Source organism: Myotis davidii, unplaced genomic scaffold (genome assembly GCF_000327345.1).
Source record: "Myotis davidii unplaced genomic scaffold, ASM32734v1 scaffold32, whole genome shotgun sequence".
NCBI lineage: Eukaryota > Metazoa > Chordata > Mammalia > Chiroptera > Vespertilionidae > Myotis > Myotis davidii.
Window position 1 is genome coordinate 2446950 of NW_006286587.1, and position 25777 is coordinate 2472726.

At 48.1% G+C, this 25777-nt stretch overlaps 1 protein-coding gene across 2 annotated transcripts; it reads right to left on the minus strand.

Moving 5' to 3' along the window:
* Window positions 1–1692: 1692 nt before the first annotated feature.
* On the minus strand, window positions 1693–25132 carry RASSF2 (Ras association domain family member 2). Of its 2 annotated transcripts, XM_006758060.2 has the most exons (11): window positions 24997–25132; window positions 19680–19770; window positions 17649–17724; window positions 15117–15268; window positions 12249–12337; window positions 10595–10755; window positions 9646–9747; window positions 8667–8718; window positions 8060–8181; window positions 6743–6840; window positions 1693–5583 (listed from the first exon to the last, which is right to left on the minus strand). In XM_006758060.2, the coding sequence occupies exons 2-11, from the start codon at window positions 19736–19738 to the stop codon at window positions 5514–5516; spliced, it is 981 nt and encodes a 326-aa protein (XP_006758123.1). In that variant the 5' UTR covers window positions 19739–19770; window positions 24997–25132; the 3' UTR covers window positions 1693–5513. The 2 variants fall into 2 exon arrangements, with proteins under 2 accessions (XP_006758123.1, XP_015415750.1); XM_015560264.1 differs by lacking the exon at window positions 24997–25132 and having other exon boundaries at window positions 19680–19927.
* Between the last annotated feature and the right edge of the window lie 645 nt (window positions 25133–25777).

Here is a 25777-nt window from a genome sequence, read left to right on the forward strand (position 1 = left end):
AGGCTAGACTGAGGGACCGTCCCCCCCACACACACAAATTTCATACACCAGGCCACTAGTATACTTATAAAGTATATACTTATATAAAGTTAATTTATCTATTTATGTAACATATACTTAACTTAACTCATAAGTAGTAATTTTTATGTTGCATGATTTTAAAATAAAAAGAACAAGTTCAATTTTCAGTAGGTTTGCTTGCATTTAAGCATGTCAGCCAAGCCTGTTCAAATGAATTTGAAACCTAATCAAATGTATTCAAAACTTCACAGCAAAGTCTTGTGCTCACAGCAAACTCCACTCGGTGAAAATTTCATTGCCTAAAATGGGCAACGCCAAATTATTCATGAAATCTGTCTCCACAAAGCAAGGCAAGGACTGCTGGAGCCGTTGGCAGAAGGCTGTTAGCATTTGTTGGATGGTTGTAAGCACTCTAACTGCTATGGCTTACTGCCTGATTTGGAGTCTCAGTGGGGCCCCCACATGGACCATTTATCATATTTTGTCTATGTCACCTACATTGGCATCTACATCCACGTGCTGTACAGCCAAAAACCTCCCTGCCTTAGAAGTGTCAACCATCTGGCCATCTACTGCACCCAGCTTCGTTAATTCAGCAACTAAAAAGCAACTGCTTTGAGTGAAAACTCTAAATATAGAAAATCAAAACAACACTTAAAGGGAATAGTGATTTATCTAAACTTTTCTCTTTTAAAAAAACATAAGCATTGTTTGAGGGCATTGCTAAAACCTTGTCTTGGATGTTACCTTTATAGAGTTGGGGTCAGCAGCTTGGCGTGCTGAGAGGAACTACCCCATCAAAGTAGAAATAAAATTATATTGGTCATTGTTTATGCTTCATGGCCAGTTTCCTAGGAAGGTAACTATCAATCATACATTCAAACATTATGGACCAACCACATACTCCTCTGAGTTAATCAGGGTTTTCCAGCAAAATAGAACCAATAGAATGTGTATCCATAGAGAGAGATTTAGTTTAAGGAATTGGCTCACACAATAGGGGAGGCTGGAGACCCAGGGAAGAGCTGATGTTGCAACTCAAGGCCAAAGGCAGACTGGAGGTAGAATTCCTCTCCCTCAGGGGACTCTGTCTTTTTCTGACTGTTTTCAACATTGTGGAGGGGAATCTGCTTTCCTCAGTCTGCTGATTTAAACATTAATCTCATGTTTAAAAATACCTCCACAGCAACATCTAGACTAGTGTTTGACCAAATACCTGGGTGCCGTGGCCTAGCCAAGTTGACGGGTAAAATTAACCATAGGGTGGAACTTGCCTTAGTCTGACGTCCTACACTTGGTGACTCCAAGGGGGCTGCCTCCAACAGAGGTGGCTTGGCCATTTTGTGGAGGAGAAAGCCAAGTCCTAGATAAAGGTTCCGTGAGTTAGTCCCAACAAGTCAGGACAAACATCCAGCCTCATCGGATGATAGTTCCCAGCCCTTTCCACCGCTACTCCTGTCTCCACCAGGGCCTGAACTCAGGACGTATATAGGAACACCCTCATTTCGCTTATTTGGAATATTACAGCCAGGTTCTAGTCCATTCAAACCATAAACTCTAGGCCAAGGAAATCAACTTTCCTCCTGGGTGCACTCTCACATTCCCATCCCACACCCTCACATAGCACAGAGCTCCCACCCAGCTGACACACACAGACCATCCTCAGGGGACTGCTCTTTGAAAAGTGCTTTATTTAACAAGATCTAAGTCAGATGCTTTAAAACATATCAAAACGTTACACGGCTCCCTATGAGGCCTTGTCAAATTAAGACACCTAAACGCATCGATTCATAAGTTCAGAACCAAGCATTAAACCAGGTCATGTACCTTTGCTAAAAGTCAAGTTATGACTAAGGAAAGAACACTTCACGAAGCTAAAACAAGTGGGGAAAACCTTTCAGAAACACTAGCAAAAACATACGGAAACCATCAGCCGGGGAACCAGGTCTGCGATCTGACTCAGAAGTAAAGGGAGACTTTCCCTTCATAGCTTGTCCGTGTCTTGTGCTCAGTTAAAACACAGGGGGCGCTGTAGCCGCCCGTGATGGGGTAAGCGCTTTCAGTTACATCAGAAAGGACTGCCGTATTTTATTTCTATCTAGATAGGACATCCTTCCCATCTCATCTAATTCAAACAAGACTTTGTGTAAAACAATTTAAGCAGAGGCTGGAAAGTTCATGCTGCTGCGTCAGGGGCGCTTCAGATCTCCTCCGTCTCCTGTCTCAGCCCCCACATCATGGTTTGGTCTGTATGAGACTGAGATTCCCTTGTTCATATAGAAAGTTATGTCTTGGAGATGCATCTATGACACCATGTTCTCCATGCTATAGAGCTTTGACATAACTGTGGGGGTGGGTTTGTGGGGGGCAGTTAAGAGCTGCCCTTTTCTTTAAAAGAGCTCCATGCCTTTCTGTGGCCCATCCCACCCTATGAACACTCAGATAACCACCCAACTCCGCAGAAAAGAATTCCTGCCAAGATGTTTTTGCACTGGAGAACAGTTATTTATTTTTTGGTCACTTCATGCCAAAGTGTTATCTACACTTGTCGTAAAATGTCTTTATCTGGATATCTCCAGGAGAGAATATGGGTTGTTGTTTTTTTCCCCCAGTATGGAGACTAGAATAAAAATATTTCTCTTTGAAGTCTCAGACCAAAATCTCAACCTGAGGTCTCAGCATTTTTCACATGGATGGGTAGCTAATCTGAGATCCTCACGCCTCCACCTCAACGTCTAGGTCAAGCCTGTCCGGCCTGGAGACCAGTGTGCACATTCCTCACCAGCCGCACAGCCACGTCCATCCTTTGTGCTTTCCAGTCCCTCCCCCAGGTAACCCCGGCCCCCACTGAACTCATCACCTTCCCACTAATGTGGTCACAGAGAAAGAAGGTGACCTTGTGCTAGACTCCACCATCACCTGGGGGAGCAGGAACCCCTTCCCAGTCAGACAGACTCAGGTTTTCCTTCATTTGATCACCTTGTAACACAAGCCTCTGGCAAAAGAAAGCGATTGTGGCTACACTGCTTGTCACAAGTTAGGGGAAAACCCTATAAATTGGCCTTTGTTCTTCACGCGATTTCAGGTTCATTGCACACAATTACATAAACCCACACAGATCAGTGGAGAAGTTCATAGCTGCAGGGCCATGTGATACCGATGAGAAAATCCAGCTCCACACTGTGGAGAAGTATTTGTTTCAGCTGCTGCTGTTTCAAAGCACCTTTCCAAAATTCCTGATCGTGTTTATTAAGGACGTGAGAAATGATCTCTAACCAGGCTGGGCCAAGATGGAAACGTGCGGCCTGCATGAAATGCAATGCACTGTGTAAAATAACCGTTTCCCCTCCTATTCATCCCGACCCCCAAGTCTACCTTACTACATTCTTACAAAGTGACCGGGCAAACCTGACATTTTACAACATTTCCACATTTAACACTATCGTAGTGCTAGTGCAAATTAAGGAGAACTCCTATAACCCAGAAAAAGCTGTCCAATAAGTTAGTGGTTAGTATTCACTTGGTGGAAATTCTTCTCCCTGGCCCCCAAGAAGAATCATTGGGGCCAACAAAGGCTTTGAGCACTTAAAAATAACTGGGAGAAGTTTTTCCAACTCATTTTCTCAAATGCAACACTCAGGGAGTATGTCTGCATTCACAAAACTGCCCTTTCTCATCGGTAACACAGGAAGCCCTGTTCCCCAATTCTGTGCATGTTGCAAAGCCCTCCGATGTGCCTGCTTGAGACTAAGGCCCGCCGGATTTCCAGGCCACACCCCACTGGGCTCATGGTGCTGTCCCAACAGAGGAGGTAGGCTTCCTAAGAGACCCTGGCAAAGGGCCAGGTGGCAGCATGCCATCTTTTTGAAAGTCAACAATAAGGCCAGCTGTGAGCCAGCTTAAGAGGCCACAAAGGCCACAGGGGTGGAAGAGAGCAGGAGGGTGCCTGGAGCAGGAAAGGCACTGACTGCTACAAAGCTCCACCTTCCTTGCAGGTACCGATCAGTGGTTTTCCTTTCCTCAACTGGCCAGCTCTTCAAACCATTCTTGGCGAGGAGGTGGAGAAGAGATGGGAAGCGTCCCTGCCCGCACAGGGCTCACAGATGCCTGCTATCAGGAGCTCCTGGCCTTGCTTGATCTCCACAGCCAGGCACCTTCTCCAAGCATCTGTCTGCCCCTCATCAAACAGCATCAGTCACACTGGCGTCCAGCTGCCTGGCAATCTTCCCGATGGGGGCCACGGGGAACAGACTGTTCCTGCCGTCCCCACCCCCCGCCCCATTGGGGTCTGCTCTAAAGATCACCGAAGTGGCTGCTCAGAGATGCTGCAATTGAAGTTCCATGCTCGCTCTGAACCTTCACAGGGCAGCCCGAAGAGCTTCCCTGGACCCCAGAGTGGGTCGGCAGCAGGACAAGTCCTCATCCTTGGAGTCTATCTTCACAAAGCAAGGGCAGCTTGCAAGAATCCAGCCTTGGAAGGAACAAAGCCTTGACTTCAAACACACAGAAGTGCAGCAAGCCCCCTTGATGCTGTGAAACGGGCTGCGCCATCGGCACCTCTACACTACCCTCAGGAGGCCAGATCACGCCCAGGCCTGGGTCGCACTAGCCAGTCAGTGCCATGTGCAAACCAGCAAGAGTGAGGCCTGTCTCATGAGATCCTTCCTTCAACTCAAGGAGGCACCAGAGTTGGGGTCAGCTGCTTGGCGTGCTGAGAGGAAGGTGGCCATGGAGGCAAGGACGGAGGCAGAATCCGTTCTCTGCAGGCATCCACGTAGTTCATCACATACATCTTTGTTATTTAAAATCCAAGTTTCCAGTGTAACAACTTGTGGGCTTATTGCAGCTACCCCACTGATGGTTTCTCTTTCTCTTCCCATCAGACTTGCCCCAAGTGCATGGGCTGTTATTTTGTTAACTTCCAAGGATCTCACATTCACAGACCCTTCTAGGTTTACAGGGAGAATCCCTACTAATGTAAATACCCCAACTGTGAGCTGGCTGAGGCCCCTTCCCTTTCTAAAGATGGACAGATATATGTGGCAGCTCCCAGGCACTTGAGGGGAGAAATTTTTCTTCAGCATAAAGCCCCTCAGATTGGTTACTCCCCTGATGTTCCTGACCACGAGCAGCACCTCCTCCAGCCTCATGACACTTGTGCTGGTTGCTTGGAATTTAATTGCATGTGACTGTATCAGGTAGGCATGTGGACATGTACTAGTATATGTGTGTGGACGTGTGTGCGTGCACATACACATTTTGGGTCCTCCTTATAACAAAAATCAAAAGTCCTTGTGAATGAAGGAAAGGAGAAGAGTGGAGATCCAAGGATGGGGAGCTGTCAGCTGGCTTCGCCCTCCAGGCTGCCAATGGTGGCTTGTCAGGAGCTGCAGGTGTTCAGTGCTTCTGTGGAAGGAAGGCACCCAGCTTCCTGTGGGTCTTCTCGTGTCATCAGCGGCCATTGTGGTGTCTGGATCCCCTCTTTCTGTGGCTCAGATTGTTTCTGGGGTCTCAGCTATCTCCTCCAGCCTCTGCCGAATCATTAGCCGGAGCACGGTGTACCTGGGAACAGAAACAGCCGCGGTAGAGAGCAGGAAGCAACACACACCTCCTCTCCACCCTGCTTCCCAGCCCAGGTCACAGTGTGGGCGACTGTCCTGTCCCTTTGCTTCTGTCAGTGGCCCACTCTTTAGCCACTTGGCTGCTTGTGTTCATTTCCACAACCGGGTGAGAGGGCCTGAAGAAGCTAACCCCAACCTAGATTGCTTTCCTATAGTTAGAAAGTCTGGCAAAGAAGGTGAGAAGGTGGAATAACAACAGAAACAATGATAAGGGTCCCATTAACTGAGTGCTTACTGTGCCCGAGGCACTGTGCGTAGTCCTTTATACTCACAATAGCATATAGACCCTCACCTAGGCTGGACCGTATGAAATTACCATTATCTAACTGTTATTGGGGCGGGGGCTACAAAAATGACTACTTCATGTGGTTCAACCTGATACCAGTTCCTGAATTTTACAGAAGAGGCCATAGCAACTACCAGGCCTGGAGGCCCATGGCTCGCTGGTGAACACAATATCCCCATCCCTTCCCTGAACTATAGCAATGCAGAGCTAAAGGGGAAATTCCTCATGTTCAGGTCTTTGCACTGCACAGCAAATGCTATTTTTAAAGTTTGGTGCATAGTAAGTGTTCAATAAATGTTAACTGCTATCATACTTGCTATTATCATCGATACAGCAAATATAGCACTGGCTTTCTTCTCTAATGGCAAAAACCAATCAATTATTCTACCACATTCTACTTTATGATTGTGCATTTCAAAAAAAAAATCATAAAATCCTTTCCATAGAGAAGTTTTACTGAACTTGCCAGCCAAATGCAATTTCCACAAGAGAAATGTTAAAAAGAGAGGAAGGGTGTGAGGAAAGGACTTCAGAGGTAGGTTGCTCAGGCTACTCGCCACTGCTAAGACAACCTGCCTGAATTCAGTCTCAAGAACATGTCCATGCCTCACAACAAACTGAGAAGCAGAGAGACCAGGGCACTGAAGTTTGGTGTCGCCATCTGAGATTTGGATCCATCAGGGGGAAGGTCCCTGAAGAAGGCTGAGAAGACGCGGCCCGTGCAGCAGCTCAGCCCCAGGCAAGGCACCTGAACAGAGCCCTCCCACTGAGGCCCCAGGAGAAACCCAAGCAGCCCCCCGGGGGCCATGCCTACTTGCGCATCAGCTTCTTTACTTCCCGGTCTTCCTCCTCTTGGAGCTTCTGAATGAAGCTTTTGAGGACAGGCATCTCGAACTTTATGTACTGGGCCACCTGGGGAGGAAGAAGTAAGTAATGCTGGGTGCCTCCCCTCCCAGCATTATTCCAATGCCTTTGGGCATCCCTCTCCTGTAAGACACAGAGCCTTGGGGAATCTGTTTCTGCATTGATCCTGGATTTCCTTAAAGGCGATAGCCACGCCTCATTTTTCCAAGGCTGATAAAGCGTCTGCATATACCATACATGACACATATCTCATACCTCGCATTTCTCGTCTCACGTATCCAATCCATGCTGAGGTGACTGATGTCCAACATGGAATAGCACTTTCTCCTAATTCCATGATGCAGAGAAAGGCCTGAACCCATAACATTTAATACACCTCCCCGCTCTCCCCAGGAGAATTTAAGGAATCGTGACTCAGAATGATGACTGTGTCTCCGGTCTCTAATAGGCATCTGAATGTCAACTTGATCCTGAGATGCTGTGCGTGGGGTGGCTCCTAGGTGAGTTGAAGTTAAACAACCATTTCTCTCCCCCCCCCCCCCCCCCGCACTGGGAGAAGTATATTTCTCCATCCTCTTCATGTTGGGCTTGGCTATGTGACTTGCTTTGGCCAGTGGAATGTATATGAATATGACATACAGCAAATCTGAGTAGAGGCTTCAAATGAGCTTACATGGTTTGGCCTGGTCTCATGCATCCCGGCCATTGGCCATGAGAAACATACCCCAGGTAGCCACTGCCCCTTGAGCTTGGGTCTCTGAAGGAGACATGCAGTGCAGATCCTCAACCCACAGCCTAGAGCAGAGCTGCTGCTACCAGCCTGCAGAATCCTGAACAAAAAGTGTTTGCTGTTGTCAGTGGCTAAGATTTGGGGATGTTTCTTACTGTAGCAAAAGCTGACTAATACACAAGATAAGGTGAAATCACTGCTAACTTCTTGAAGTTGCTAAGAGAGGGTTTTCAGAAACTTCTCAGCCCTCTTACAGGACCTCTTACAGTACAGGCTCAAGACATTTATACCTGTTATAGAAATCACTTCGTGCTTGAACATTCCTCCAACTCCCACGGGGCACACCCTCAAACTAGCCCCTTACATTTATTCTCCTGGACCATGGCCATTACTGCTTCGACAAAACCTTGTATTGAGGAATGGCAACAGCATGGGGCATGGTCCTTAGCCAGAAAATCAAGCTCTAGCCCAGTTGCAGGTAAACCAAACAAACCCCCACCCTCCTGAGGACAGTCCATCTACTAAAAGGGGACTCACATCATAGGTGACTTCCTCCACCTGATCCTTCTCCATAAGGAACACTTTGGAGACCTGCTCACACGGGCCCTGGAGGATCCGGGCAATCAGCGGGTAATCGGTGTTCTTCAGCTTCTGTTTTTCTGGAAACACACACAGCCAAGAGCAGCCCTGAGTTTGGCCTGAGGCCTTTGTCACCATAAGTAGGGGTCCACTTAGGGTCCCAAATGGAACAGGCACCTTAGGAGATGCGGCCATACAAGTCAGGAGACTGATTTGCAAATGTGCAATTTAATAAATGTTGTTCAATGCAACTGTTCCCTCACCTCTCCCCAGCAATACCCCTATGCCTCGAACCCTTTGGAAGATGCTGCAATGGAGGAATTGGTTTTATCTGTCTCCCAAGAAAATCCACTTCCTTTTTCAATAGGCAGTTAGTTTCTAGGGCTTGCGTACTGACCACACCTGGCATTCCACCAGCCTTGGAGGCAAACGGCACTTGGAAGTTTCCAAACGATAAACAACAAGCAAAATGAGTCAGAGGTTGGTTTTGTGTATGTGTGTTTTTTTAACTTACTATTCTGAGTTAATTAAAAGTCTTAAAGTACACCATGTCCTTCAGACTTACCACCGCTGGTATGGACCACGTACAAAGCAAACTCCTCCGCCGAATTCTCAATCTGAATCAGAAGCAAAAGATGCTTGGTGAGAGCACACGTTACACACCCGGACCCGAGCCATTCCTGCCTCATCGCTGCAAAGCTACATAGATTTGTGGCTCTTTTGAGGGAGGGCTGTTCATCTGCAGCTCTCTCAGAAGTGATAAGGAAATGGGCAGCAGGTGACGTTATCAGTGATCATTGGTAAGAGCTACCATTTATTGGATTGGATTGGATTACGCTTCTACATTTTAACACTTTATGTCTTAACTCACCTAGTCCCCTGTAATAGGTCCTGTTATCCTCATTTTACAGATGAAGAAGCAGAAGCGTAGGGCGCTTAAGTAACTTGCCCGACTCATCCAATCAGCAAGTAGGTGATGGACGGGATTTGAACCCAGAGCCTGTGCCCTTAGGCCACTAGGTGACACTGGCTTCCATTAAAATAAGAATACCTGGTCTCCCAAAGATTTATAGTAAGAGGATTGTGGAAAATATATAGAATAACAGGACGTTAAAAACATTCATGCACTATCATTTGCACATCTTAGTGAAGATTCATTTTCAAAGTAGGTTCCTCAACCTACTTAGTGCACAGGACCCCGGACTAGTTGTCAGGCCCACAATCCTTCCAGCTGTCTATAAAGCACCCAAGGGCTGGAGCTGCTCAGGCTTCTGTGGCCCCAGAATTCCCTGTGAGCCTGTGGAACAGGTTCCCTGGCCTCACCTCCAAGCTTCAGATCCAGCCAGTCTGATTCAGGCATGGGGCCTGAGAATCTACTTTTCTAAGGAGTTCTCAGGTGATGCTGCTGCCTGGGGTCCAAATAACTCAAACTTCTGCCTGGTACCCGCCCCTCACCACGCTCTCCACAGCCCCCACCTCTACACCTCTGGGGCCACCAAGGCACACGTGCTGCCTCCTGAAACCAGCCAGCAGAGGGAACTTGCCTTAAATTTGTTGAGCAGCAGCTTCAGGACCTGCGGGGTGGTCATGGTGCTGTTGATGCGGACGTTGGTGACGGAGCCATAGGCCGGGGTGAACACCGACGTCTGCCAATAAAGGGGTCCAGCTCAGGGTGGGGACAAGGACAGGGTCTAAAACCAAGGAGTCCCACCCTGTTCCCAGGACTAAAGGGCACAGGGACAATCACACTCAGCCTGTGCTCACTGACAGCCCTTGAATAACCTGGCAAGTGTTGGGCTTTGTTGTCAACAGAGCCCTCAGCTTTGCCTAACTCAGGAGCTCGAGGGGGCTGATCTCCAAGGGGCAGGGCTGGGGAGGGAACAGGACTAGATAAGGGAGGCCCTCTCCCACAATAAAACACACAAAGTCCCTTCCACTGCAACTTCAACGCAAGGACTCTGACCACTCTCTCACGATGCACCTGACTCTGGGGCCAGATGTGACCCAGGCAGTAGGAGGGAAGGAGGGTCAGCTAACTGGGGAGGAGTCCTAATACCCCCTATCTGAGTCCCACAGCTCAGCTTAGGGGTGCCCTTAGCTCATGGAAAAGTCAGACCACATAGCAGCTGGGAGGCAGGAAGAGGATAACACAGGGATTTTCTGGTATCTGATGAAGGGTGTCTGTGGGATCATCTCACCCACCACCTAGGGCAGCTGTGGGCAAACTACGGCCCGTGGGCCGGATCTGGCCCGTTTGAAATGAATAAAACTAAAAAAAAAAAAAAAGACCGTACCCTTTTATGTAATGATGTTTACTTTGAATGTTTCCTGCTCTGGGATTCCTTGTTCCTCACAGAGCCAGCAGCACACCCACAACTCAAAGAGTGAATGGTAAATACTTGGTTTCCCTGGTGTCTGTCGCCCTGAGGTGTCAGCTGCCTAGGAAGGACCTTTGCCTCCCCGCCCTTCAGATTGCCACCCTGTCCCTTCTACCTTGTGGTTGTAGAAATGGCCATTAATGGAGAAGCGGTGGCGTCTGATTCGCCGCTGGTCGCTGGTTGTCCTCACATTGCCGCGGCGACGCACCCCAACATCACTGCGTGTGCGCATCAGCTGCGGGGTGTCTTCCTGCACGGGCTTCAGGTCCCTAGAGTCTGAGAGGAAGGGGGAAATGAGCTCTGTCTGCCGGCACCGACGTGTGGCAGTTTGCATACGGTACCCTCTTGGTGGCCAACGCTATAGCACTCACTTACTGCCCAAACATATCCTATATAATAAAGAGGCAATGTGCAAATTGACGGTCACACCCTTGCACAAGATGGCAACCCCCATGTGGGCACAAGATGGCCGCCACAAAATGGCCGACAGGGGAGGGCAGTTGTGGTGATCAGGCCAGCAGAAAAGGGCAGTTGTGGGCAACCAGGCCTGCAGGGGAGGGCAGCTGGGGGGGGACCAGGTCTGCAGGGGAGGGCAGTTGGGGGAACCGGGTCTGGCAGGGGAGGGCAGGTGGGGGCAACTGGGTCAGCAGGGGAGCAGTTAGGCATCAATCAGGCTGGCAGGGGAGTGGTTAGGGGGCGATCAGGCTGGCAGGCAGAAGCAGTTAGGGGCAATCAGGCAGGCAGGCAGGCAGGTGAGCGGTTGGGAGCCAGCAGTCCCGGATTGTGAGGGGGTCCCAGATTGGAGAGGGTGCAGGCTGGGCTGAGGGACAACCCCCGCCCCCCTGCCTCCCCCCAGTGCATGAATTTCATGCACTGGGCCCCTAGGATTTTATAAAATCAGTATTTCCTGCCAGGGGAACAACACAATGCATAACTTACTGAGACGCAATACAAGGTTTAGAGCCCACACTTCAGAGCCAGACTCCCAGATTCTAATCCCAACTCTACCATTGCTGTGAATCACTAACCTCTCTTGCTTCAGTTTCCTCATCTATAAAATGGGAATAATAACGGCACCCAGCTCATGGGGTTGTTGTGAGGGTTTAAATGAGTCAATTCATGTAAAGCACTTGGAACAATGCCTGACATAGGACAAGCACAACAAAAGGACTTGCAAGGTATTGCAAACTGACTATCAAAGTTACAAATGCTATGGCCTCAGACCTGGCAATCCCCCTTGAAAGAATCCTACAGACACAGACAAATGTGTGAAATGACACGTCAACAAGGCCACTGACTGCAACCTTATTTGTCATAGCAAAAGACTGGAAATGACTTACATGTCTATCAATAGGGAACGATTACAGAAATGATAATTTTTCCATACAATGGGATACTGCAGAGCTATGAAGAATGCAGAAGTTCTTTATGGATTTGTATGGGACAATCCTCAAGACAAACTGATATAGAAACAGGGATGTGTAAATGCTACCACTTATATAAAAAGGGGAAGAAAAGAACTGACATCTAGCTGTAAAGGTCTCTGGGTGTATATTTGCTTATATTTGCAAAGAATATCTCAGGAGGATGCCTTGAAGTTGCTTCTATGGAGGGATCCACATAGAAACCTTTTCATTCTTTTTAATATTTCTGAATCTTGATCCATGTGGATTTTATTTATTCAAAAAGTAAATAACAGTTTACAGCATCTATCTCATCAGTCTTCACACGCTGGCCCCAAACTGGAGGCTCCTCCCACCGTGAGGTACCTGTGGGGCTTGACATCTGGTCACTCTCAGCGGGAGCATCCACCTCTGTGATCTGAATGTCGGGCATGGTGATGGGTTTCAGGACGGTGCTGGGGGCAGAAAACAAACAAAGAAAGGTTGCTTCAGCCCCTGTGGGGGGATGCCCCAAACCCACCCCACCCCACCCCACACCTGCACAGGGGCACTTTGCGTGTGCCGGGCTGGGGACCAGCACACATCAGGTGATAAAGGATTTGGGTGGGCTGTGCTGAGTGTGCCATGAGGCTGGCCCAGCTCCAGGCTGAGCACTGAGTGGGGCGGGGGATGTGTGGAGGGAGAAGACGTTCATTCCCAGCAGCTGCAGCAACATAAGTGCCCAATTCGTCAAGCGTAGGGTGGGGAACAGCAAAGAACAAAATCCGTGTGTTCGCTGGGCTGAGTTTCTAAGCAGGTGCAGGGTCTATAGCTTATCTGGAAATCCCCAATAATGGTCATTCATTTCTCAGACAAGATTCCAGTTCTGATCCACTGCTGTGAGAGGAGTAACTCAGAAACTGCTTCTGGCATCCAAACAGAATGGAAAGTAATGGGTTGCCTGCCACGGGTCAGGGCGGCTCTGGAAGGGGCACCGATGACAGTGTTCCCGGGGTTGCAGGGACTGAGCGGTGCTCGTGAGCCACACTGGAGAAAGGGCCACAAGCAGGCAGTCTGAGCTGAGACCTGGTATTGCCATAACTGGCAAATAACTCCTCAAAGCCAAAAGGACAATGGGAGCAGCTCCAAGAAACATACCCCAAATCAACAGGGTATTTCGCCAGAAAGAAGAATATTTAACAACTAGTAGCCCTGCGCACAAATCTGTGTGCCAGTAGCTCACTGCCGCCCGCCTGTAGCTCTCTGCCCGCTGCCTCGTCCTCCTGTAGCTCCCCCCGCACCGCCCCCCCACTGGCTTGCTGCCCTGCCCCCTCCTGTAGCTCTCCGCCGCCTGCTTGTAGCTCACCCCACCCTCCTGCTGATCTGTGATCCGGTCATTACGTAGTCGGTCGTTATGTAATGATCATTTGCATATTACATCTTTATTATATAGGATTAGGATAATCCCATGGAGAGAAGAGCATGGTCTCCCTGGGACCCAGTAGACAGATAGGACTCATGTTCAGGGAATGATCGTTTTAAGGGAAGACAATTAAAACTGAACATCTAGCCTAGCCGACGTGGCTCAGTGGTTGAACATCGACCAATGAACCAGGAGTTTACAGTTCAATTCCCCATCAGATGTTTCTCTCTCTCTCTCCTCTCTCTCTCTCTTTAATACCCATAATACGGGCTTAACGGGGGGTAAGGGGGGTTTGTGGCCCCCCCCCCCTTTCCTCTCTGAAATCAATTGAAAATTGAAAATCTACAGGAACTTCCTATTGTAGTATAATTTGTAAACTTCTGACCCCAGAATGGAACCGGTCAGAGACTCTCGGGGCTGGTGAACACTGGGCACCTTCTCTGTCCAGAGCCCTCTTTCTGGCTGAAGCAGAAACTGGTCTCAGCATCCTTCTTAACACAGTGGTCCAGGCACCCGCTTTATCACAGCAGGCATCTGGGGTAACATTATTTCCACTCCTGAGAACTCTCTCACAGTAGTTGCAGGTTTCAAGAACCAACCAGCACCAGCTTGATGCCACGGGGAAGGGAAAAGGGAACAAATGTGGGGAGAGAAGGACCCGTTAGCAGGCCCAGCCAAAGGCCACGTGATCCAATGGAATTTCAAAAATCATCTCACTTAGGGAACAGAACGTAACCGAGTCTGGGGGTCAGGGTGGGGCTGTGGAAAGGGGTTGGGCCACCGGAAACCAAGCACCGTAGACGTTCTGCATGCAAAGCAGAGTGTGAAACCAGCAAAATCAGAGCCATGACCAGCCACCCCAGTGTCTGATGGGATGGGCAGGCTTTCCTCCTTGAATTCCCTTGGAAAACAACCAGGTCCGCTCCAGGGCTTGGTCACAATGTGGGTTCCTCTCAATTTTAGAGAAAGATCAAATTGGCTGTGGAGTTTAACAAAATGTTCAAGGTGGCCAACAGAGAGGGCTTGGTTCTCATTTAAAATATATATATATAAAAAAACACATCACTGTGGTTTTGGCCGAGGGGTTGGCACGCTCCACCCACGCTCTGGCCAGAAGGCAGTCAGCATCAGCAAGTTCCAAGATGGCACAAGGCTAGTCACTTGACCCTGAAAACTGAAGTCCCAGAAAGACAGTAAGGAGGGTGTGCCTTCCCAGAACCCTCAGCTTCTCCTTTGGTGGTGAAGGGAGGGGAGGAACAGGCGTGGTCTTTGCAGACCTTCCAGGGGGGGCTCCGAAGAGAGGACCTCCCAGGCGGCTGACCATCATGCCACCACCCACCTCTCCTGGCTGCCTTGATAGGGTCTGACATTCCTTTCCTTGCCCACATCCCCCCAAGACACAGAAAGCCCTAAAGGTCTCCAGAGCAGGGTCTCTCTATGAGGTGGTCCCCGTGGGGAGGCTGCGGGGCCCCAGTTGTCCTGTCAGAAATCTGCAGGCTGAGCCTGGCTGGCCGCTACCAGCACCTCTCAGAGGCTCTGGAATTCTCCATGAGGGAGGACACATTGCTCACCCAGGCTTTGGTACTTCCCTCTGACTCAGCATCTCCGCTCCTCACTCTGACTGTCACTCACTAATTGTGGTGACAGGTTTCATGGAAGCCTGATCACACCCACACCTGCCCCTTTCTCCTTTTCCCAGAGCAGAGCAGGTGGGCAATGGAGCAGGTAGGAATAGCAGCAGGGGTCAAGGCTGGCTGGAAGAAGGTGGCATCTACCTGCTCAAGAACACACCGAACCCCCAGACATCCCCAGTCCCATCCCTCCTCACTCACCCCTGAGCCCCCAAGTTACAGCCAGAGTGCCAGGAGGAAGAGGAGGGAGGGGGGCGAATGCGCTCGTTGTCATCCTGCATCTGCAGCCGGATGGGCCGGCGCAGCCCCCAGGAGATGTTCAGCAGCCCCTCCACGATGAACTCATCTTCTTCCTGCCACAAAGCAATCGGTGCGGTGAGTCCAGCAGAAAAGCCCTGCAGAAGCCAGCATCACGCTAGGGGACAACGGACAGGATCCTGGCTGGGTGCACGTGAGTTATATTCACACCCCAGCTCCCAGACTCTCTCCACTCTAAACCACCCTGAGGGGGACCTGGCAGGTCAGGACACAAGTTGCCTTGAGATTAAGTACACATGTGCAAATTGTAAGAACAGAGTGTGTTGGTTGTTGTTGTTGTTTTTAATACTAATGACTTTAAAGAAAGAAGAATACATCTCTTAAAGAAAATGAGACAACCTTGCCAACAGAATGAGCTTTTTTCCCCTCCCCCACTATGAAAAAAACGATGTCTTAAGCTACAACATATATTTAGCAATCTGACCTGCTGGTTGAAGGAGATTTAAAGTAACATTTCCCCACGTTTATTCTACAGAATACACAGAACACCTAGCAGAATACAGAATCCTCTAGCACAGTGGTTCTCAACCTTCCTGATGCCGCGACCCTTTAATACAGTTCCTCATGTTGTGGTGACCCCCAATTCCATTGTTAGAAATTGAACATAAATAAAGCATAGTGATTAATCACAAAAACAATATGTAATTATATATGTGTTTTCCGATGGTCTTAGGCAACCCCTGTGAAAGGGTCGTTCAACCCCCAAAGGGGTCGCAACCCACAGGTTGAGAACCGCTGCTCTAGCAGCTCAATTGTTACCTTTCAAAGCGTGTCACATGATCATGTGTTGGGAGATGCTGTTAATCAGAATTCTTAACAGCAGAACTTCCCAGAGCCTATAATAAACATATGTGCTAGATTGTGACTATGTGAAAGGTGAATAAATCTTGCAAGAATTCCAAATTTATACTCAAGGGTTGTTCACTAATAAGTTAAATGTGAAAGCCTTCTAAGGGCATTTGCATGATCCAGAGAAATGGATCTCATTTACGACCATGAAACTCTTTAATTACCAAGCATTTTGGGAATTTATTCTATGGGACACACCCCGAAAAAGCTGTTTAAGGACTAAAATCTTGTTAATGGCCCAACCGCTAAATTGTAGAAGCTTTGAGGTCAGTGCCTAAAAGGGTCAGGCCTTGTCTCCAAGTCGAAGAAAAATCTATTTTGGGCAGGGCCCACAGATGTCAGACCCGAGCCGTGGACACATCTTCAGGAAAAGCCCCCTGGGTGAAAATGATACCTGTCCAGGGGACAACTAACCTGAGCCCCAGAATCATCCTTAGAGAGGGAGAGGGAATAAAAGAATGTAGAGCCCTGGCCAGTTTGGCTCAGTGGATGGAGCGTCAGCCTGTGGACTGAAGGGTCCCAGGTTCGATTCTGGTCAAGGGTACATGCCCAGTTTGCAGGCTCAATCCCCAGTAGGGGGGTGGGGTGCAGGAGGCAACCGATCAATGATTCTCTCTCATCATTGGTGTTTCTCTCCCTCTCCCTCCCTCTTCCTTCCTCTCTGAAATCAATAAAAATATTTCAAAAAAAAAAAAAAAAAAGAAGAGCTGAGCAACTTTAGGACATTTGTGGATCTTGGGGAGGAAGGCTTTATTTAAGCACAAGTGACATATATGGCCTTCTAAATGGTCTATGCTGGCATCATTGCTTTACGTTACATTCCTATAAAACAGAATTTAACCCACAGCAGGGCTTTGCCTACGTGGAATTATTTGAGGGACACAGAGAAGGCCACTGCATCCATATCCCATCCCCAACCAGCCTGCCTCAGTGGCTGAAATTCCACCAACGGCTATCTTTTTCTATGGATTAAATCACCCTGGCTTGATAACCTGAAAATGTGTTTAGAAGGGTATTACACATCCCTTCTTATCAGTCAAGAACACTTGAGTATAAATTACTCTGCCAGGCTCCTGTATAACTCACCACCTATCTGATAACAGGTTTTACAGAAATGGATACAAGAGGAGTAAGCTTAGAGGCAGGATGGTGGCTGGGGAGAGACAGGTGCATAACAAGTGCCTTTCCAAGCAGACACCTAGGAAGGCTGCTGCAGTTCTGGAGAAAGGCAAAGGGTACCACCCAGAGCTTAGATGATGTACCCGGGTTTTTGCAACGTAAGATGTGGGCCAAAATGTGTAAACATAGAGGACTGGGAAGTACCTGAATTGCCCCAAGGGCAGAAGCCTGCTTGGAAGCCATCTGAAAGGGTCATTTCATAAAAGCCACCCTTTGGAGGATTCCCCCCAGTCAGGCTGGTACTAGCCCTAAATGAGAGGCCACTCACTGTGGCAGGAGGGACAGGGATCCAGGACATAGGGCCCCAGACCCATGACACATGGAGACAAAGACTGAGCTGGCCCACCAAAAAAGGAGCCGCACAGGTCTTCCCCGGGGCCTCCTCACCTCACGGTGTCGGAGCTGCAAATTCTGGCCTTCATAGTACAGGTTGTAGGTCTTCAGATGCAGGAGCAGCTCATTCCTTAGGCGAAAAAATACAAGAGGTAAAACATTCGTAGCTGAAGCCACTTATAATGCAGTTGTTCCCTCTTTTTCTCACCTCTAGCCTGGCCTTGTTCACCCTAGTCTGGGTGCTTGTCCACACGTGTGTACACACACACACACACACAGTCTACCACCACCCCCATCACCATCTTCCCCCAGGATTAAGATCAATAGTAAACACCACCTACAACAGACTGACGGAAGGAGCACCTCTAGAAAACCAAGGCGGGCCTTGTCTGCTGGCGAAGGTGGGCAGCTCTGACGCTGCTCTTCAAACCCCAGTAAATGAGCTCACAGACAGGCCTCCTGCCTCTCAGCCTTTCCTCCCTCGTGCATGCTGGGCGTTAGAAGAGGACAATCGCTGGAGGCTTTTTTCGTGAGACTCAGGAACTTCTGGGTTTTTGAGAATGCTTCACAGACACGGACTTATGCTTCATGGACATGACCTGATCATGTGTTTAAAAACTTACAAGCTCCCATCGACAGTGAATGGATGAATAAAGGCAGCTACCGTCACACAACAGAATATTAGATGGCAATGAGACTATGAATAAACTACACACGACATAGATGAATCTCACAGATATTATGCTGAGTAAAAGCCAGGCACAAACGAGCACATATTGTATCATTCCATTTATATAAAGTTTGAAATGGGTGTTAGAATTCGGGATAGTGGTTCACCTTAGGGAGTAGTGACTAGAAGTGGGCATGAGAGGCTTTCTGGGTCCTGGCAATATTCTATTCTAGGTGCTTGTCATTTATTTAAAAAAAAATTTTTAACTCACAAGCCTGTTACCAGGCTTTCTTAGCTGCTAAATACTGATTCCCAAGTATTCCCCCTGGGACCCAGGTCTACTGAGCCTGGGAGAGAGGGCTTCATCCCTCTGTGATCAGGGTGAGCCCTCATCAAACCTAAGAATAGTCTGAGTTTTGTCTAAAAATGCATGGTAGTGCATGAGGGCTGGGAGGGGGAGAAGCGTGAGGAGGCTGCTAGTTGCTTTTGTCTGTGCTCAGACAAGGGGCAATGGAGCCATTCAATGGGGATATTTGGGGCCATGCCAGAGATCAAAGCTGGCTGGGAATTCTAAGAAGCTCTTGACAAGCTAAGTCCAGATAAATTGGAGTAATTCTACACAAGCCTAAATGAATTAGTGAAAAATGCGACTCCAAACAACCTAAACCAAAAAACTGTTGGTACTTTTGAACACACAGATCTGAAACTAGAATGCAAAATTACTGGTCAGTGGAAGTCCCTGGGGAAATCCTTCAGGGTAGCCATAGGAATGATCCATTATCTCACACAACATGTGTCTATAGATGGCCAAGGGTGTCTTAAAAAATTAGTACAATTTGAACTCAGAAAAATTAAACATTTCATTAAGATAGAGAGCTTCCAGGATGTGTAAATCCCTGTGTTGGATGTAAATATATAACATGAAACTTATAATTCAAAAAAGCCCATTTTGGCTCAGCCCCGTCACATTAGCAAAAAGCTGAGTTCAGGAGATTTTATTGCCTATAAAGCAATAACACTGTCTTCTCCTTTTCGGGGGAACTTGTGACTGAGCCAGCACCGCAGCAGTACAGGGACACAACTCAGCTGGGACTCCCCGGGAGACACCACAGACAGGACAGTAAACAGCCGCTGCTGACTCCTCCTCCGGGTAGCCCTCCAGGACACCCTCTCTTCTGAGCTTTCACAGGTGCCATATCTTAAAGATCCCCCCTTAGTTCACTCTCTATGGCCAGACTCTGGGGACGTGTTACCTAGAGCAGCAGCCTTGCTGATGCTTTTACTAGTCCACACTCAGCTCCTTACTTAGCTCTTTCTCACACACAAGAGCCTCAGCTCTCTCAGGTACAGAGGAGGCATCTCTGCCAGTGGCTTCCATCCACATGGGGACACAACAGGACAGCAAAAAGACTTACTTGGAAATGTATTTATCTTTTCCACATGGGACGAGGGAAGTTTGGTGACTGTAGTCCATTCTTCTTTCCTCTTTTCATCAGAAGGAGAGACCTGTATTTGAAAGGAGAAGCAGAGGTTAGAGTTAGGTTGTGTCCTTAGGAATAAGCAGAAGTTGGGCCAGGGGACCAGGGGACCAGGGGCACGTGGCTCTCTGTTCCCCCTTCCAGACCCACAGCGTGGGCAGCCCAAAGGTGACCCAGGGCTAGTGAGATGCCACGCTGCCGGCTGCTGCCTCTGCTTGCCACAGCCTCTGAGAGAAAAAAACGCCCAAAGGAAAGATGACCACCGTGGACAGCTCCAGAACGAGTGCCCTAGCCACAGAGGATGTTGACACCCAACTTGGTTCCAAGGTCAACCAGTGAGTCTTCCCTGAAGAGACCTCCAAACACAGAATAGAGATTCATCTGACAGGAGGGATCAGATTCTACTAAAGAGTGGTAAACCACCTAAAAATGCTCAAACAGAGCTAAGGGCAAAAAATCTCAGCGTACACATCTATAATCACCATTAAAATATGATACTGTGAAGGCAAATGAATTACCTGGGAAAATGACAATACATTATGAAAACACATGCTACACAACTATGAGTCTAATTTTGTTTAAAATATATGTAAGCAAGGGGGATAATGAGGAGGAATAGGAGATATCTGTAATACTACCAATAGTAAAAATGTGTTTTAAATATATATATATATACTAGTATATAAGCATAAAATATTAATATATATATACATTTACTTGAATAAATATATATTCAGATTTCAATTATATATATGCAGTCAGGCCTCAATGTCATCAATTGGTTCTATAACTTTAAGCAAAACGATGTATAATGACACAATTTTACCATAGGCTAGTTGATATAAACAAGAGTTAAGTTCCTAAGGCATTTCATCAACATTATAATGAAATGCCATAGAATGAAATGACATTAATCAAATGAAAGATTAAAATCATATGATCATCTCAATCGATGCAAAAAAAGGCATTTGATAAAATCCAACATCCTTTCATGATAAAAATTACAACATATTCAATATAAAAAGAATGTACTTCAGCATAATAAAGGCCACATATGACAAGGCCACAGCTAACATCATACTCAACGATGAAAACTGAAAGCTTTTTCTCTAAGAACAGGAACAAGATAAGGGTACCCACTCTCACCGTCCTATTCAACATAGTACTGGAAGTCCTTGCCAGGGCAATCAGGCAAGAAAAATTTTTAAAAAGGCATCTAAATCAGTAAGGAAGAAGCAAAATTGTCTCTGTTTGTAGATAAGATGATCTTACATTAAAGACTCCACCAAAAAAACTGTTAGAATTAATCAATGAATTCAGTAAAGTTGCAGCACACAAAATCAACATACAAAAATCAATTGCATATCTATACACTAACAACAAACTACCTGAAAAGGAATAAAGAAAACAATTCCATTTATAAGAGCATCAGAAATAAAAAAATACTTAGGAATAAATTTAAGCAAGGAGTTGAAATATCTGCACACTTAAACTTAGATGACTTTGATGAAAGAAACTGAATAAGACTAAAATAAAAGATATCACATGCTCATGGATCAGAAGAATAGTCTTAAAATGTCAATATTACCCAAAGCTAGCTCTAGATCCAATACAATCCCTATCAAAATTCCAATGGCATTTTTCACAGAAATAAAATAAAATATACTAAAATTTGTATGGAACCACAAAAGACTTCAAATAGGCAAAGCAATCCTGCCAAAGACAAACAGAGCTGGAGGCATCAAACTTCCTGATTTCGAACTACACTGCAAAGGCCTTGAGAAGGCTAAGTGGCTAATTCCAATGTAACCCTGATGTTTGGGGCGCGGGGGGGAGGTGGCTAGCAATCTGAAGCTGTGCCAGTAATCTAATGTACATTCTTGATAACCTATAATTAAATCACTGCCCCTTTCTCCACAATCTGGTCTTGTGAGACCTGTTACCTAAATGCTCACATTTTACAGAGGCCATAAACCATGAATCCCCGGATGGGGTTATCAACACTGACACCAGGCCAGGCCCTTAGATATGATCTGAAGGCCCCCTCATCCAATACACAGGGCTTTTTGCAAAGCCCACAAAAGGTCCGGAAGTATGATCCATATTTGGGGGACAAAGAAGCCAAAGGGGTATATAAAAAAGAGCTTCCACCATATTGGTTTGCTCAGACTTTGGGGGCAACTCCTCTGAGACCGCTGGTGTAATAAAGCTGTGTAACTCCATTTCTCTAAGCGTCGCTTGGGTTTCTTTGGTCTTCTACAACAGTCTAGTAACCAAAACAGTGTGATACTGGCACATAGACCAATGAAACAAAATTAAGAGCTCAGAAATAAACCCACGCATATACAGTCAACTAATATTTGACCAGGGAGCCAAGAATACTTAATGAGGAAACAACAGTCACTTCAATAAATATTGGGAAAGCTCGAAACTCACCTGTTCTTTTCCTACTGTTCTTAGGATAATGTCAGTGACTCACAACCCCAAGATGTGTTCTCTCCCACAGTCAAGTAGACCCAGACAGGATGCCCCCAGGGGCTGAAAACAATCAGGTTGCTGAAGCTTGAGTAAGAACTGACCAATCAACACAGCCCAGGACCTTGAGCCCCTCGCTCATAGTTTCTGTTCTGTGAAAGCCCTTGTCTGTAAAGCATCGAGGAGCTCGGGTTTTTCCAGCACAAGCTACCCGGTCTCCCCTGTGCAGCTGCAGCGCGATACGATGACCGCCACTCTCTTTCACTGCACCCGGTGTCAGCGCAACTGGCTATCTGCAGCGCCCAGTGGACAAACTCTTTTCTCACTTACAGATATAAATCAAGTAGTCGTGAGGCCCAGATGCAGGAATTCACTCTCAATCTGTCGGGTGATCCTACCAAGGCCATCACTATAAATCCGACCTATAGGCTCATGTTGCCCAATCTTTACCTCCAGCCGGACTCCTTTTGGTACTTTTACATTTCTTGGGTTAAAAGTGTTAGGAAAATACTTACATCGCCTACCACGTTGTCGAACTGAAATTGCAGGTAACTGATTATAGGACCCACCCGAGCCCCTCCTTGGTCTGCCTCAGGGACAACATCTGTGTCTCCCCCCACAAACTTTCCAGCCATCACCACAAATCATGGGTTATTCCAGCCAGCTGGGGGGTGGAGGGGGCAGAAAAAGTAAAGCCTGCTAAATTTGCATACACTTTAAGGCCAACACAGCAGCAGAGCTGACAAAAGGCCGGAAATTCAGAGCTCAGTCCGAGACTCCTTAACAGAGCACTGTTTCTCATGTAAGGAAGGGCCAGAGGAAGACCACTGATGGGCTGGAATGTGGAGGACACTTCCTCCGAGGTGCCTGCCAACATCTGCAGCCTTCGAGAGAGGGATTCGCTCAGCTGGCTGGTTGCAACTCTGTTATTACTAAGAATTTAAGGCCCCATCCTGCCCGGTGTGGCTCATTGGTTAGAGCGGTGGTTCTCAACCTTGGCTGAACATTAGAATCACCTGGGAATCTTTTTAAAATCCTGATTTCTGGGACGCATCCTCCGGAAATTCTGTTTCTTTGTTATGGGGTGGGGCCACAACATTAGTAACAAAGAAACAGAATTTCCGAAGGATGAGGCCCAGAAATCAGGATTTTAAAACGATTCCCAGGTGATTCTAATGTGCAGCCAAGGTTGAGAACCACTGGGTTAGAGGGTCAACCTGCACATGGAAAGGTCTGGGGTTTGATCCCAGTCAAGGGAGCCTGGGGGAGGCAGCCAATCAATGTGTCTCTCTTACATCAATGTTTCTCTTTCTCTCTCTCCTTCCCTCCCTCTCCCTCTCCCATCTTTCCTTCCTTCCACGCTCTCTGAAAATCAGTGGGAAAATATCCTCAAGATGAGGATTAACAACAACAACAAAAGTTTTTAAGAAAGAATTTACGGTCCCGACCTGGACGCCAAAATGCCTTGTAAGAATCATTTACAAGAGCCAAGGTAGGACGGGAGCCTCCCAGGACCTAATCCTGTTGGAGACCCATTGGGGCCACCGACCAGTCAGTCTCTGGCATTGACGACATGCCCCTGCAGAATATTCCAGGTTCTCCTCAGCTCCGTTAAAGGCCTGGGCGATGCCATCCAGCCTGTCCGTGGAACCTCATATGTCCCATGTGGAGGCCCATCCATACTTGCTGCCTGCTTCAAAGACAACCCGGAGGTAAGACGCCCCCCCCTAAGATTCAAGAGAAGGCCTTGACAAAGGGAAGATTCCTAAGCCATTGAATATGATGACATCCCAGCCACAGAGAACTTTCTGGGCCTGCGTTTCACCCGCTGTGAGTGTGCCCACGCTCCTCCTCAGACCCGAGCACCCTCACGTTTTCTGGACCCTGACCCAAAACCCAGCTCTTCCCACAAACTGTCCCCACTGCCCCTGAGCTGTGATGGGGGGGTGGGGGGGACAGGAGGTCACCCCTCAGCCTGTCCTTCCTCTCAGCACTTCCCACACAGAAACCATCCTCAGGTGTTTCTCTTCCCTCCTGGACCTGGAGCCTTCTCTCTCTGGACCCCCAGCTGCCACACTGAGCCTCTCCGGCAAATATTCTCATGATCGTTATTTTTTTGAGGGAGGGAGTGGGTTCAGCCCAAAGAAAACCTAGAAGCACAGCCCGAAATGAGTGTTCCTAGAAGCACAGCCTGAAATGAGGGTTCCTGTGCACGTGACTGCTGAGGAAATGCTTTCGGGAGAACCCATTAAGGGAGCGAGGGAAGCAGGACCGGGAGTGACGTGGGCCCAGCGGGAGTCCAGCCACAGCCTGATCCCATGGGAGCTGCAGGGTGTGAATAACTGCACAGTTGTCCGCTTTGAGACAAGCAAGCCAGGCCTTTGTATCCAGTGCCAGTCAGTCACCGACTCCAGGCCAGCCCTCGGAGGACGGGCTGAGCTCCCAGGCATTGCCCTGCAAGAGCAGTTCTCAGGACTAGGGAGCAGCTAAGGCCCCCCAACGTCAACACCCACAACATGTGGTAGGTACAGGGGATCCTGGTGGGCACCCGCATCGTCCACTACCTGCCCTATGTCTGGGCTTGTGGCAGCTCCTGGCTTTGTCACGTTCCCCCACACACCCTCAGGCTGGGAGGAAAGAGCTGCCCACACAGGATAGCCAGGTGCAGTGAGGGGCTGAGCTGTGGGAACGGGGAATAGACTTGCCCAAGCTCTGGACCAGTCAAAACCCTGAAGTTATTGCAGGAAGGATCCCTTCCTCTTCCTTCTCATAGACCTACCTCCCACTCACAGGTGCTTCCAGCCTCCCACTCCAGGCCTCCCAGACAAATGGAAGTCACCAGCTCAGCTTCCTGTGAAGAGGGCAAACATCAACTCTCAAGAAATGCAAGCAGGTGGGAAAAGCCATCCAAAACTCGCTTCAAAAAAATGATAACAAATAAATAAAACAAAACTTGCTCCAAAGAGTAGACTCTCCTCTGTTCCTAGCTCTTGGTTCCTCCAAGCTCCAGTGCCCTCACTCCCACTCTGCCAGGGAGCCCACAAATGACAAGGCAATTAATCGGGTATTGGAACATCCCTGGGCTAATCGCTATACATATCCAGCCCAGAGTCAAAGTGGCTCTCAGCTCACTTATCATCTGGAAAGTCCCCAGGGGGAGGGGACACAAATGCAGAACAGAAAGGTAGGCAAACCCTGGCAGGAAAGTCCAGGGTGAGATGAAGAACCGCCCCCCCCTTTGGTGGGTTGTTTGTTTTTGTCTCCTAAACTGTCTTCCTGGTTGTATAGCAGGAGCCCGGCCCCTCCCCACTCCCACCTGAGCTCCCAGAGTAGGATGGAAGGTGGGGGACAACAGCTAATTTATAGGACACAGGCAGTCCGTGTCTAAGAAAGTATAGCTAGGAAAAGGGCCAGGCGTGGGGAGGGGCATGATTTCCACAGAAAATACCAAGGGCCACCCCACACGACCACCCCTGGGCAGTGAGAGGGCTGTGCACACTTGGCAGGGCCTCCGCTGACACCTAACGGGGACCGAGGAGCAGCTGACCTTGAGACACCAC

Bases quoted from the DNA above. Each gene is read 5' to 3' on its own strand.
- RASSF2 (XM_006758060.2), bottom strand. From the start codon at position 19,738: ATGGACTACAGTCACCAAACTTCCCTCGTCCCATGTGGAAAAGATAAA. The intron at 12,338-15,116 runs GTGAGTGAGGAG...TTCTGCCCCCAG, and splicing joins TGTAACTTGGGGGCTCAGGG to CACCGTCCTGAAACCCATCA. The intron at 8,182-8,666 runs GTAAGTCTGAAG...GTGTGTTTCCAG, and splicing joins CGTGGTCCATACCAGCGGTG to AAAAACAGAAGCTGAAGAAC.